The sequence below is a fragment of the Macadamia integrifolia genome, chromosome 5 (genome assembly GCF_013358625.1).
Source record: "Macadamia integrifolia cultivar HAES 741 chromosome 5, SCU_Mint_v3, whole genome shotgun sequence".
NCBI lineage: Eukaryota > Viridiplantae > Streptophyta > Magnoliopsida > Proteales > Proteaceae > Macadamia > Macadamia integrifolia.
Window position 1 is genome coordinate 46,323,706 of NC_056561.1, and position 14,618 is coordinate 46,338,323.

Consider the following 14,618-nt stretch of genomic DNA (forward strand, 5'->3'; position numbering starts at 1 on the left):
AAACTCCAAAAATCAGATTCAGAGAAGTCATGCCATAAATCGGTTATTTTCATGAAGAAAAAGTTTTACATTATACAAGCCATGATCTATCTGTAGCTTTATGATATAACAGTAAAGTAATAATGGCAGAGAAGTATGTATATCAAAGAAGAAGAAATCAAAACCTCTAAATTGCACTCAAGGGTCTCCAGGAGATGGATTAATTAATTCACAACTCAGGCAGATCGAAGGAGCTCCAGTTATTACCACCATTTACTTGGTTTGAATAAAAACTTGTCTCATCTTCGGCTACAGATTCAAACCTCTGCGTGTGTGTCACCTGCCATTGAAAATTAGAGTTGGGCAATGGAGGATGAGGTGGAACAAGAGAAGGATTCGACCAGAACATGTCTTGGACCACCCCATCTTCAGTGGCCAATGGTTGCAATCCACAACAATTACTTTCTAAACCCATAAACTTATGATTCATGTCAAATTCTCCTATAAAAACTTGGAAATGAGGATCAGAATTTGACGGCAGTGGCGGCGGCGGCGGCGGCGGCGGCAGTGGCTGTGGTAGTTGTTCGGGCATTACAAGTCTAGGGTCAGACTGATCTGCCGGTTGATGATTCAAGAACTTAGCATAAAGCAGTGCAAGATCGATGGTAGAAGCATCACGTTCACCGGAAGTAGCCATGGAGCTTGAATCCGATTGATACAAATTCCCAACAGAAGCATCCGAAGGAAGCCTAGAGCGATCAAGAAAGGTAGAACCACCATAAGTGGTGGAGGTGCTTGATATCCTCACCCTCCCTCGACGATACTTCCGGCAACCACCGCCGATAGGGACATTCCTAAGGGACCCACCTTTAGTCCAATACCTTCTACAATTCTTGCAGAAGTAACGAGGCTGTGTCAAGCTGTAGTTATTGTAGTAACAGAATTTGGTATTGGAAGAATCACATCTAGGGCAATTTGGAGCTAATTCTCCATTGGGTTTCCATTTCCTATCCATCACTAATGGCCTTGGAGGAAGAGGGAGAAACCCTTCACCACCTTGTGTCAACATCTCTCTCTCTCGAGCTTGGTCCCTTACATTGTGGGATAAAAGGGAGGCATCCATGGCTTATATGTGCATACGTGTGCATGCATGTGGTGATGTGGGACTCACATGCATGGGTATGCGTGTTTGATTGCATCATATGCATATGGGTTTGATCATGCATTAACGTGAGAGAAATAAGATTAGGAGAAACACCTCCGTAGGCTAAAATTGGGTGTCTATGTTCATGAAATGTGTCATCGAGGGGTTGGTGGAGAGAAGGAAGATGTGGGTGCAAGGCATTGAGAGGCTCAACTTGGTTTCCCTAATGTAGGAGACAGCCTTAGCTTAGCTTAGTTTAGAGAGATTAGATTTAATTAATTACATTTAACATTTAGTTAATTAAATTGGAAACCCATGAAGGGGAGATCAAGTGTAGCAATAACTGTTTGGGAACTTGGGAGGTCTTGGATAGAAGTGACGTAGGGAATGCATTTCCATTTCCCGGTACACGTGCAGGAGAGGTTATGGATGTCTTGGAGACAAGTCGTCCTCTAACGTGGACCATACAAAAATATGGTTTAGGAAAGATAGGGAAAAATTAAATATATTGTAGATGATGGGTCAACGCCTATAATTCCTCTCTAATGTACATTTATTATTGATAAAAAGTTTTATGCACGATCGTACATGATGCACCTTGGTTTAAAAGATGTTGGGTGAGGTCAAAAGTCCCATTAAAATGATAAAACACCATTTACATATCGTTGATGGAAGAAATCTCTCATATCCCAATCTTTCAATACTTAGCAATTCTTAGAAGGTGGATTTAAGGGTAACAAATTCTTAACGGTGGGGGTATCTATCTTTGCCCGACCTTTCCTTACTCACATTACATAGAGAATGCGAATGCATATCGTGTCTAAGGGGTGTCAAATGGTCGGTTCCATTTGATTTCAGTAAACTTTTTGTACAAAAATATATGGAATAGACAAAAAATAGAACAATAAGGTACTCGACCCACAATTAAAGCCACACTAAAACTGCCAGCTATCTGTGCAATTGATTTTGATCGGTTATCAATTTCTTTAACCATATTTTATCAGCTTGATCTCGATTTTTCATATTCATAGAAAAGCAACAAGGTTTAAAGCATATATATGTTAATCGATTTTATCAGGGCTTTATTTTTCTTTATTTGGTCCAAATGGTCCTTAAACCAATACCAAATTGATAACCAACTTGATTATTCCATTTAGTAGAAAATAAGTCCCATATTCAAGCCAATGTGTTTTAATTTTTAATTTTTCATCAATTGGATGTTAGATCCTTTATACATAGCCCATAAAGGGATAATAATAATTTATATATATATATATATATATAATTGGTATTTTATTTATGGGATTTTCTGATTGGTCCCTTTAAGGTTTCAAATAATTTGTAATTTTACTTTTTTATCTTTTAATATATTATTTTTTTTAAATAAGGATAAATCATGTCAATTCATATATATACTTAAAAATTATGCAAAGACAATGGCAATTTTTAATAATGAAATAATTCCATTATAATTTATCCTCAAATTAATTAGAAAATTATTTTTATCCCTAACTTAAACTTAAAGAACTTTTAAAAATAAAACAAGTGGTAGTCAAACGAAGATAACAAGTTTAAATACACCTACAAAAATTTTTATATAATATAATAAGAACCCTTTTGGCTAAGGAGTAAATTGAACACAACTCAATCACTTATCAGAAACTTCCTTATGACTAATCTAACGCGTCAGATAAGTGGGCCTATGACATTCTTAAAACTGTTTGTTTCATTTTTTTTTTGGTAATTTATTTATTGTATGATCCTAGAACTGTTTAATATGATCAGTTTTTAATAAAAGTACAGTTGGTTTCGAAGGGGCGGTGATTATGAGGGCTCTCGGATCATGGGCTAAATTTTCTTGGATCACGTAAGCTCAAGATTTCAACATCCATAGGAGAAGAGGGGAGAGGATGGATGACTTCCAAGGCTGAAAGCTTCGAATGTCTCTTATGTAGTGCTTGGTTACAACTCCTGCAATTATTAATTAATTATTATTATTATTATTATTATTATTATTATTAATTTACTAACCACGACTAGACCAACTAGGGAGTGTTTGCTTGTTGATTGGGACTGGATTTCCAAGGATAAGCATATAGGAAGGAAAAATGTACCCACCTCCACGAAAAAGGACTTTTCATGCTGTATTAGAATGATCATGGTTACTTGTTACTAGAATTTACCATCAGGATACATGATCAGATGCTCTCAGTCATTCGATGCTTATTGCACTGGCTCACTCACTACAGAGAATAACCGCTCTGAAATTATTGTTACTTACAACAGGAACTACAGGAAAAAAAAAAAAACTGTTTGTCCGACCAGCATGTCTCTCTTGCAAACGATGTGCTTGATAGAGTTGTTGTCGCATAGCTTTTGCCTCTGCTTCAAAAATTGAACCTGAGAAACAGGATTCCTTATAAACCGATAAAAGAGTACCATTAAGGAATAAACATGAACCTCATTCGGAATCCCACCACATGGTCACATCACCGGTGGTGAGGGGATACGATTATTTCTCCCCCACTAGTGAAGGAAAACTTTCGTCTTTCCAAAGATAAAAACTTAATGTAGAGGTATCCTTGATGAAAAGGGAAAAAAAATTGAAAAGGTACCTCCCACAGAGGCTGCACCCCAGGGGATGCTGGTGTAGAAAAAACCTAAAAAAATAGTCCAGGAAGAACTTTTCTTCTTAGAAATAGATATGGTGTAAAACTAGTAAACGTGTAATTACATTTTCGGTTTTTTGCTATAAATACTTTTAGATGACCAAGAGAAAAGGTATTTTTAAATTTATCAATAAGTTTGTTGAGTCCCATCTTATCTATAATCACATCACCAAGGGACAAGGTTTGCTTCATGTCAAAAAGGTCTATTTACTATTTAAAATGTGCACCCCAGCCAGAGTACTCACCTCGCGTAGCAGTGGCCTTACAGTCCTATCCAAGAGTCCACCAAGGGATCACCCTTCAGAACACACCACCCCCACACAAGAGGAGTTTAAGCTGTAACCTTAAACTTCGGCATGATTTCAAGGGTAGGGAATGCCATGTCAACTCACCATCCTCTTGCCCTACACTAGTACTTGCATTGATTTCCTACCTTCATTTTCATTTCTGTATCTTTGCCAATTACTGATGTTTGTGGCCTTTGTCTGTGCATTGCCTTGCCCACATTCAGTCGAGTTTATTTAGGCAGGCAGTGAAATGGTGAACCACTGCATATCTATAGGTGGATTTAAGATCCACAACATCATCTAATTATGTGCTGTTAAACATCAACATTATACGAAAACACTAAAAAAAAAAAAAAAATTACTCAAATAAAAAAAAAAAAGCATACATTTGAGATAGTAACTAAATTCGACACATGAATAACTCCAGAAATTTCCTATCTATCATTAGATCATCATTCCATGTGGCAGAAATAGGTGACCGACTCACTGGCACAGCCACTGCCTTTCCTGATAAATAAACGAATAAAGAAGTAAATAAATTCTCATACAGAAAATATATATATATATATATATAAACATCCATCTATTCAAACATAATGTACATGGGTACAAAAATCACGTATGGTGTTCAATACATCCGTGACCAGAAGATAACATTGGTTGCCATTCCTAGGTAAATGAATCTCCAAGGAGCCGACTCAACATAACTTCAACAGAAACAAGCGGAAAAATTGACATCTTTGGCATCACATTGTTAATGTTGGCCCAGCCGATCCTGATCATCCAGAAGAAACAATCAAATTTTACTTCTTTTTTTTTTTGGTGATAGTAAACAATCAAATCTTACTGCGCAATCTAATGAAAGTGATATGAACAACACACACAAACACAAACAGAAAAAACAGGGAAAGTGACAGAGTAACTAATACTAGTGCTTTTTTTTTTTTTTTGGTGATGACCAATACTAGTGATTAACACCTGGCAAAGTTTAAGGGTGTGAGGAAACAGCAAAGGCCTATTGATTTTTCTCATGGTTAATTATATTATGTTTTTCTACTTGCTTAACCTAACACTAAGGAGTAGAGATGAAAATGAAACAGTAGTAAGACCCCCAATTTCTGGCAGGCACCATCATGTTTCATACGGCGTAAAATTAGCATGTGACCATAATCCTGTAATGGAACATAGCAATCCAACCAATTGAAAATTATCTTTAAGCCAATTTTTTTTTACCAAAAATAGTGCCAAAAAAAAAAAATCATTACATGCAGTTAAGGCAACATGATCATGACGTAACCTCTCCCCCCAACCCCCCCACCCCAAAAAAAGAAGAAAAAAAGAAGGAATTAAAGTATAAAAGTTGTTCAATTTAGCAAATGGTAAGAGACTAAAAATTGAGGCAAACATTTAAAATAGTTCAATATCAAACACACACTACTAACCTTACTAACCCTTGTATGATTCCAATAAGTTACAAAAGTAAGACTCATGCCCCTATATTCCCATACTTCACAAATGTATTGACTGGCAAACTTGGGTTCGGATTGAAAATGATTGTTAGCTTGGCATGTATATTTTAAAGCAAGTCAAGGGATTTTTTATTTGAAAATTAAAACATTACGATGCCAATTAAATAGTAAGAGAACAAACAGAAAGGTGACAAGAAGACAATTTGACCTAGTAACAAACAAGGATCATACCTGAAGCATCTCCATTAATTTTGGGTGTTGCTCTAAAAGCTGACAAAGTTTCTCCCGGTCACTCAACAAAGACTATCAAGAAAAGAAAAGGAAAATTACGAGAACTGGAAAATAATCAAATCCATAACAGAGTTACCTTTACACGGGTAATATCCAACAAATACCTGAATTGCTTCAGGAGAACTAAAGTATTGCTGCAGTAGTGACATCCCTGAATCTTGATGTTGTTGGGATGAATTATCACCTTGCTGGTACAGGTTTTGAGGTTGTACATATTCAACCTGTTGTTGCTGAGGTTGTGAAAGGTGTTCTGGAAGATGGGGTTGATAGTAAACAGGAACAGTAGAAATATGCGCCTGCGGCATCTGTAGTGGCTGCATTTGCAGTTGAATAGGGCTCTGTAGCAGAGACACCCCATGGTCTGATTGCTGTTGTGAAACTTGTATAGGTGGCCTAATGTGCTGAGGAGGATGGGGTGGACGGGGTGGTTGTGGAGGTTGCAGTGGTTGTAACTGTACACGAGGTTGAGCCAACTGAATGGAAGGCTGACTGGTTATGGTATGTGAGAGACTAGACAAGTTTTGGCCCTGTTGCTGAGTTGGCGTACTGATAAAAAAGTTTCCAGGAACAGATGTAGGCCTACTGGCCAGCAATGGTGGCAAAGGTGGTGGAGGTGGTGAATAAGAAGTCAGAAGGCCTCCAGATGCAGAAAAGTTACTGGATCTAGTATCAGTTAAAGGTATGGCAGATGTCAATGGAACCTGGGTGGTTCCAGCACCACTCTGACTTAACCCTGATGACTGGGTATTAGACTTTAAAGATGATTGTGTAACAGATGTAGCTGAATACGGTGGAGGAGTAGGAGGAAGCGGAGGTGGTCTGCCAGATCCACTAGAAGTGTTGATTTCATCAGTTAACCTACTTGAAGAAGAAACAGAAGCCCAAAAATACTTTGAATCCTGCATAGGAGAGGGAGCGGTTAATTGTGTGGAACTGCTGTTAAATGCAGATACATGTTCTTTTTGGAGTTGATATTTATGTAAGTGATTTACTGATTCTGATGAACTAGCTGAAGGTTTGTCTTCTCTTACATGGAAAGTCGGTACAGCATTGGGGCCACTACCATCAAATGCCTGCAATGGATATCCTGTTGGAAGTGGAGGTAGAAGATCTCTCATAGAGTGACCAAATGGAGAGGAATGACTTTGAACAGATTCAGCTGTCAGTGAGGGTATGGAGACTATTGGTGGAGGGGGCAATGGAGGTAGTGGGGGTTGATTGAGCAGTGGTTTCTGTTCATAAGATGCTTGAGATCCAGTTGCCGAAGTAGTGTTAACAGGTTGTTGAGGACTGTCCCTCTGATAGAAACTACGTGGAGATGCCCTAGAATCACCTAGTAATTGCACAGGAGAACCTTTATTATAGAAGGGTGTAGGAAATCCAGACATGTTTGCTGTTGCAGCAGAACTGAACCCACCAGAGGGCATAACCGGAATAGTACTTTTCGTCTCATCAGATTGCTCCTGGAAAAATGTTTTCTCCCCATTTGGCCCCATGTACTTAACTGAAGAAACACTTGTTTCTCGACTCAATCCCATCTCAGATCGTAAAACTGCCCTCCTAGAAGAATAAAATTCACTTCGTGTATTTTCATCAACATTGGATGTTGGTGGTGTACCCAAGTGAGAAAACTGAGTACTTTCATTTACATTACTTTCAGTCTCTTCAACAATTGAATGGGGGGAACCTTCTTCAGTTATGACTGGGGCAGGCTGCAAAAGATCATCTGGCTGGGGAAATGATAATCTATCATCCAATTCCGTCTCCTCATCATCAAACACAATATTTATTTCCTGCAGATCATCATCAAGATCTGCTTTCAACTGCTGAGATCTATTGAACTTCTCAGAATCAACTTCATTTTCAGGAGGGGCATTTTTGTTTGATGCTGCTGGCTCCCCAACTGCCATAATCGCTGGATTTTGACGCTCTCTCTGTCTTGCCATGAATTCATCAACATGAATTGATGGAGGCCTACCACTGGTTGATCCCCCACGCTGTATTGAGCCTACAACATTTGAGGTACTACTTGTACCATCTGCATTTCTTTCTCTAGCAACATAGTCATCCACATGCATAGAAGGAGGCCTGCTGGTGTTTGGTTTGCGTTGCCTAAAGGTATCCCTGCGAGTAGGACCAGAAGAGGGAGCTGGAATCCCCAATCCCCGCGAAAATGCATTCAAGCCAATGACCTCTGAACCTGAACCTTCAACCCTGGAACGCCTATTGGAGCCTTCTATTGATGCCATTTTCCTCTTTACAGGAAGAGCTTGCTGTCTATCAGATGAAGAGTCAGGACATTCCCAGAGAAACTTGTCCACAAGTCCCCCAAAAGAAAAGCAATCATCAGCCTTTTCAGCATTAATGTCGAACTTCCTGATCCGTGGCAGTGATGACCCAACTTCATCACTCAGAACACTCTTCATTGTCAGAGAAGGAAACAACAGATAAGGTGAAAGTATTTTTGAATGTACTAGAACATCAGTTGCTGATGGAGGAAAACATTCACCAGAACAGATATCCTTGACCTTAAGTGAGCCAATAGGCTTTTGCAGTAATATCAATATTGATTTTGCGTATTCCACAGTCTGCACAGTGCACAGAAAACACTGTGAGTTAAAGCAAAATTAAGAAACGAAGCATGAAATGGAAAACCAAATGTATACCTGCAATAAAGTGGTTTTCAGATTTGAAGCAACTGATCTTTCATCCTCATTAAACCTTTTGTTTAACAGAATTATCAGTTCCTCTAAATCCTTGGATTTCTCTTGTGGAAAATCATCAGTGCCATCAAAATCATGACGAAGCCCAAAAAGGCATTTCAACACAGCAACGCCCTCCATGTTAAAACTGATCAACAACAAAATTATTGTTGGATGACTTTTAGGAAAAACATTTTGACATAAAATCCCATACAAGATGATGTCGGTATGTACATTATAAAATCCAAAACTAAACTCAAGATGCAGCTTCTCAAAAAATAACCGACCTCCAGTTTGCAGATAGAAAAGGTTTCAGACCAAGGCAGTGAATGAATAAATAAAATGGAAAAAACTGCAAACTAAGCTAGAATGATACAATAGAAAAAGAAGCCTCTCTATAGAAGTGAAATTCAACTTATCAGCATACCTTTTTGGTTGGTTGCACTACAATTAATAGGAGACTAGAGTTACCGAGAGAATTTATTAGTTAGAGCAGGAAAACTCAAGCACACTCCAGGGAGGCAGGGAGAGAAGCCACTTGCACTAACCAATGACTCCCTATGTCATGAGTGAAAGGCAAGGTTCAAAATTTCACCGAAATTCTGCCAAAATTATCAAAATATTTCGGTTTCGCAAGCACCAAAACAAAATGACCTTCCAAATTTATATGCAAAATTTATTGAGATCTCTGAAATTTACTGAATTTTCACCAAAATATTTCAGTTTCGGAAGGAGTTGAAATCCAACCAAAATAAAAATAAAAATAAAATCTTGGTAGAAGGAACTTGAACAATTCCAAGACTACGTACCTAAGAGACCAGCTAATGTGACCAATATCAGGTGGTTGAATGATTTGGAAGCTCGCACCCATCATCTCTATTTATTAGTTACATGTTACCTTTATGGATGATTTTTCTCGTAAATCTTGGGTTTATCTTAGAAATAAGAAATGAAGTTTGTCTAGTGTTCAAGGGAAAAAAAACATAGAATCCCAGTGCATGAGGCTCCAGTCTGTCTGGTGTTAAAGGCTTCCCAAAAAAATGGTTATTGCTCAATTTCATGCAAAGGTTGAACCATAGAAGTCCTCAGAAAAACCAGGAGAGAAGAACAGGCACAAACCACCAAAGCCCTGATGCTTTAGATGAAAGTCTGACATGTGTTCTAGCCAAGCCATTCACACAGAGACCAATCTCATAACCAAGGTTTTAAGTATCCTTCCATATCTTACGATACTAACAGATATGTATCGTATCATAAGGTACTGATACAATATACGGTGCCGGTACAATACCCAAGAAAAAAGTATTAATAATGAAGAAACCTCATCCTTTATATATAATCAGTTAAATGCATTTGGCTCATCATACTTTGTTCTCCCTTTTATACATGATATATTTTACATATTACTTATTGGAAGCATTTTCCTTCAGCCATGGTCAAGTGAGAATTTCTTGACCAAGGGTTCGGATGGTGTGCAAAGGGTATCAAGGAAAAATGGGGGGTCTTATTGACTTCATACTATGGTTTGGGGAAGGGGGGGGAATTAATGGCACCTAGATGAGTGTACTTTTCCCTCACCCACGATGGAGGAAACTCTCCTTGTTTATAGTGTTTTATGTTTCAAAAGTATATTTTGCATATATCCTAAGCATTTTTATATGTTTCTTGACCATTTCCATGCCTCTTTAGCGTATCTTGTGTCCATAGTTGTCATGGCGTCGCCTAAGCGTCGCCAATGCGGCGATTTGGCGTCCTGGCTAAAAAAGAAGTTCATGGCAGTGCTACGATTTATGTGACTCACAAATGGCGGTCACCATTGGCTGATAGGCGTCGCCATGGCACTGTCATGGACGCCAGGTCACGCTTGATTCACTAGGCGGTCGATTTTTGTAAAATGCAGGGTGATTTTGATAGGGCTATGTTGATTTTTGATATCTAATGTTGCTTCATGTTGGTTTTATATGTTATACGGTATATATTGTAGGCTTGTAGCATGCTAAATAACTTTAGAAAATAGGGGAAATAAAAAAGTAGCATACTAAATAACTTTAGAAAATAGAGAAAATAAAAAAATGACACATGGGCGATTTGACCGCCATGGCAACGCCATAACGGGCGATTCATCGCCAAATCAATTAGCCACTCCTCCACCCTTGGATCGATTTGACGCCATGACAACTATGCTTGTGTCTCTCTGATATGACACGATATGTCTCTTAAAATCACCCTCCCGATACTAAAACTTTATACCTTTCTGATAGCCACAGAACATCCCGTGTGTTAGGTTTCAAGACCCATGGTAAGACTTTCTAATTATAGCAGGAATATGCAAACTACTGTCAAGCCAAAAGTGGTGAACCAGGTTTCGTACCTTCCTCTTATAACCATCTATTTTTTTGGTTCCACTTTAAGGTTTCAGTATCTCATTCTTATGGACCAAGTCCTTTCATGGTAAATTTCCTAGTTAGTTATTCCTAATTTTCAGCTCATCACTTCTCTCATGGATTAGTGTTGAACTTTTTTCCTTTCTCAACAACATCTATCATAGTTATAAAAGAAATAGAAAGAAAAGAAATTTCCAAAATCATTGTGTGCTAGCCAAAGCAATGGTTAAGGAATACGAGTAAGCCAGCAATGTAGTCACCACAGCTTTTGGAAACCTTAAGATTTATGATGTACCACAAATATTACAAAATAGAGCCAATCAAAACTTCAGGGCACAAAAAAAAGATTCAAATAGCGGATTCAGATCAATTGCATATAGAAATAACAACCTGCATAGGTTAGAAAGAAAATCTAAAATGAGTATGTGATCATCTGGTGAAATTAACTTGGCAACCAGTCTTAATATAGTAGCTGCCTGCTGGCATGGTGATAGCAACTTAGGATTGGGAAGAAAATCAGTAAGATTTAACCAAAAAATTATATTTGAAGCTATAGGGTAGTCAAATAGGACTATCTAAATGACCTAAAATTTAATGGCTCAATGTTGGATATATGAATTCAAACACAGTAGGCAGTTGATTCATACAAAACTAAGATGGAAACAAGTGTAATCACAAAGAATGACATCTGATTCCACCACATGACTAGATTCCAATATAGTAATTTTGCACCGAAACTAGTCAGCAAGCAAATAAGATCAGAAGAGAATTACCAGTTATGAAGAAAATAACTCACTTTTTACCTTCCATGCAGAGAAATAGAGCACCTGAAAACAATTCCCTTGCAGCGTCAACAGCGTAGGGTAACAGACCATCCCTAGCATCAATTGATCTCAACAAGTTTCTGCAACAATACAATAGAGGTGGATGCTTAATCGAACCAGACTCATCGAGGAGAGTATCGTTCGCATCGCCTTCACGTCTTCTTTTTGGTTCAAGATTCTCAAAAATAGGAGCTCTCAGCTGTGCAAAACTGGACATAAAAGCACTTCTACCCTCACTGAACGAAGCTAATTCTTTAAAGGTTGTTAAACAAGCAACTAATTCCCTTCCAACTGGTAGAGCCTGGAAAAGAACGAAAAATGATCTAAATAAGACAAATGAATATCCCCAAACTAGGTATACCTATAAATAAGCATTAAAAAAAAAATCAAACTGACAATAAAATGGTCAAAACCTTTTTTTTTTTTTTTTGGGGGGGGGGGGGGGTGTTGTGCTGTAGTGGAAACAGCATAGTAGAAGTGCACAAAACCAGGATTTCTCTACAATCTTTAATGCCTGTTCTCCAAGGGTTTACTACCAGCAGAACAAAACAACCAAGCAAGATAATTACACTAGTTGCTTCTAATGTCATAAAGTCTGTTAGTCTGATTTGATGCAGGGAAACCCAAAACCCTAAGTAGCCTATGTAATGTATTTGTCTTAGAAGGCTGGTGGATTTATAGAAGCCTAAGGGATTAGGTTCAGGATGACTGAAAACAAGAGCATAGTGAAGGGTAAAAGATCAGATTTAGAAGACATTCAATAACAATGAAAAATTTCAGATGAGAATGAAATTCTTGTCAAATATCACTTTAATGGCCTAGAATAACTCCTCGAAATCCGACTGAAATTGGATGGTTAGACTGGAGTTATGGACTAATCCTATTGGCAAAAGGATCTAGAGTTTAAGGTTTCAGCACCACAATAAAACAGAAATTTAAAGGTCCAATAGGATAGCCAACAAAAGAGTAGAACAATGACCATATATTAGATCTAATAAGTGACTATAAATCTGGAACAGCAAGTAGAATCTTATCTTCAAAACAAGTAGAGCAAAGAATCCTACTTGAAGTAGAGCTCTAAGACATCTACACCAAAATCAAAATTGAAACCGTAGATGTGTTTAGAATACAATACAATTCTCAAATCTGAAGTTTGATTTGAAATCTCAGATATAAACCATGGAGAAATGGAAACTCCAGCTAGTAGGGTATGAACAAGAACAAATAAGCAGGAACCAGAAAACTGAAAAGAGGGATGCACAGATATTTACTAGATATTTTTTTTTTTTGGTTTTGATTGAATAATGAAGAAATAAAATATGAATAAAGGATCCCACCTGATCCTCAGAGTAGGCATCCCACCAAACCTAGCTTAGAAGTTCACCAACCTCCCTCAGCATATCACCAATGGTCTCACTGCTGTCACAGCAATTCATTCAGAATCTGACAGAACAATGGAGGCAAAAGCCATACTTCATTCATTGAATTAGGTAAGTTGGAGCCCTGATGCAGTGGCAGTGTGGCATAACCATGGCTGGAGCGGCATGACCCAATCTGGAAACCAGTCCCAAAACAGGCTTTTGATCTAATGAGAGTAAAGGAAATAATATTTTATTATTTTATTATTAGTTAGAAAGGAATGAGCATATTAGAGCTGATTTGGGAGTTGCCCTGATCTACGATAAGATTCGTGAAAGTTATTTGAGGTGGTATGGCCATGTTCAAAGGAGGCATGAGGGCACCCCAATAAGGAGTGACCTAATTTAGATTGAAAGAACTAAAAGACCTAGGGGCACAATAGGCGATGTGGTGAGGAACATCATGCATAGTCTCAATCTTGTCCCAAGTATGAGCTTGTAGAGCCTTTTGGAGGGCTAGGATCCAAGAATCCGACCTATTTAGCTGAGATTCTCCCGACCTGTTGGTTGTGCCTCTTTCCACTTACTCTCATCTATCTACTTTCATCTTTCTTGCCTCATCTTTTCCTCTCACCCCCACCCCCTCTTCCACTTTTCTTGTTTTGTATAGATCCATGTAACCAATTCCATTAAGTTGGGATAAGTCTAAGTTTGTTGTTGTTGTATTATTGGTTAGCTATGTAGGGATTGTTTCAAGTTTCCTAGTTTGTATTAGTATTACTTTCCTGGTTGAGTAGGTTTCTATTTTGACTTAGATTTCTTATATACGTATGTAACCCCTCGGTTGGAATGGAGATCATAGTTGTCAAGGCGTCGCCAAGCGTCCAGGCGTTTTTTTAGGGACAGGGCGAGGGACGCCATTGTTTACGTAGGAAAGGCGGTCGCCTTTGGTATTAAGGAGTCCAAAAGGCGTCGCCTTGGACGACTTGGCAGGCAAGGCGACCGCCTTGTGTGTGTGTGTGTGTTTTTTTTTACTTTCACTTAAGTATTTGTTTTTTATATTCTAATTGTAAACTTTTCATTTGATGAAGTACAGGTTTTTAAATGGTGTGAAATGCATGGAATCATTTTACCCCCTTAAGTGAACAAAAAAAAAAAAAAGGTTTGGTGGTGGGGGAAAATATAACATGAAAGGCTTATAATTTAAAACCCTCCATGTTTCTCTCTCCCGGTGAAGTCTCTCTGCCATTAACTTCTCTACGCCTCTAAACCTAGAGAACTTTGGATTCATTGATTCAACCGACCGATTGAGATTGAAGTTGGACCTGGCTGAAATCCATCGTTCCCTCCTCTGTTTCGAATTTAGGTATGTAATATATTTTTTTTCCCTCCCTGCTACTTCGTCTTCTGGTTCTGCGACTGATTTTTTTTTTCCCTCTTCTTCCTCTGCTAGTCTGCTTCTTCTTCGTATACGAATGTTTTTCTTTTCCCCTCTTCTTCCTCTGCTTCTT

At 38.2% G+C, this 14,618-nt stretch overlaps 2 protein-coding genes across 2 annotated transcripts; both read right to left on the bottom strand.

Annotated features, from left to right (window-relative positions):
* Positions 1 to 208: 208 nt before the first annotated feature.
* Positions 209 to 1,048, bottom strand: LOC122078122 (dof zinc finger protein DOF3.5-like). The gene has a single exon (XM_042643983.1). It carries the CDS (start codon positions 1,046 to 1,048, stop codon positions 209 to 211), a length of 840 nt encoding a protein of 279 aa, XP_042499917.1.
* Positions 1,049 to 4,497: 3,449 nt separating this feature from the next.
* Positions 4,498 to 13,185, bottom strand: LOC122078123 (protein virilizer homolog). The gene is made up of 8 exons (XM_042643984.1): positions 13,138 to 13,185; positions 11,722 to 12,110; positions 8,506 to 8,689; positions 8,349 to 8,427; positions 6,871 to 8,240; positions 5,944 to 6,738; positions 5,780 to 5,851; positions 4,498 to 4,854 (listed from the first exon to the last, which is right to left on the bottom strand). The coding sequence occupies exons 1-8, from the start codon at positions 13,183 to 13,185 to the stop codon at positions 4,834 to 4,836; spliced, it is 2,958 nt and encodes a 985-aa protein (XP_042499918.1). The 3' UTR covers positions 4,498 to 4,833.
* Positions 13,186 to 14,618: the final 1,433 nt, after the last annotated feature.

Coding starts and splice junctions, on each gene's coding strand:
- LOC122078122 (XM_042643983.1), bottom strand. CDS start 1,048: ATGTTGACACAAGGTGGTGAAGGGTTTCTCCCTCTTCCTCCAAGGCCA.
- LOC122078123 (XM_042643984.1), bottom strand. CDS start 13,185: ATGAATTGCTGTGACAGCAGTGAGACCATTGGTGATATGCTGAGGGAG. Junction 8,428..8,505: donor TGAAAACCACTTTATTGCAG/GTATACATTTGG, acceptor TGCACTGTGCAG/ACTGTGGAATACGCAAAATC. Junction 8,241..8,348: donor GGTCAAGGATATCTGTTCTG/GTGAATGTTTTC, acceptor TGAGTGATGAAG/TTGGGTCATCACTGCCACGG.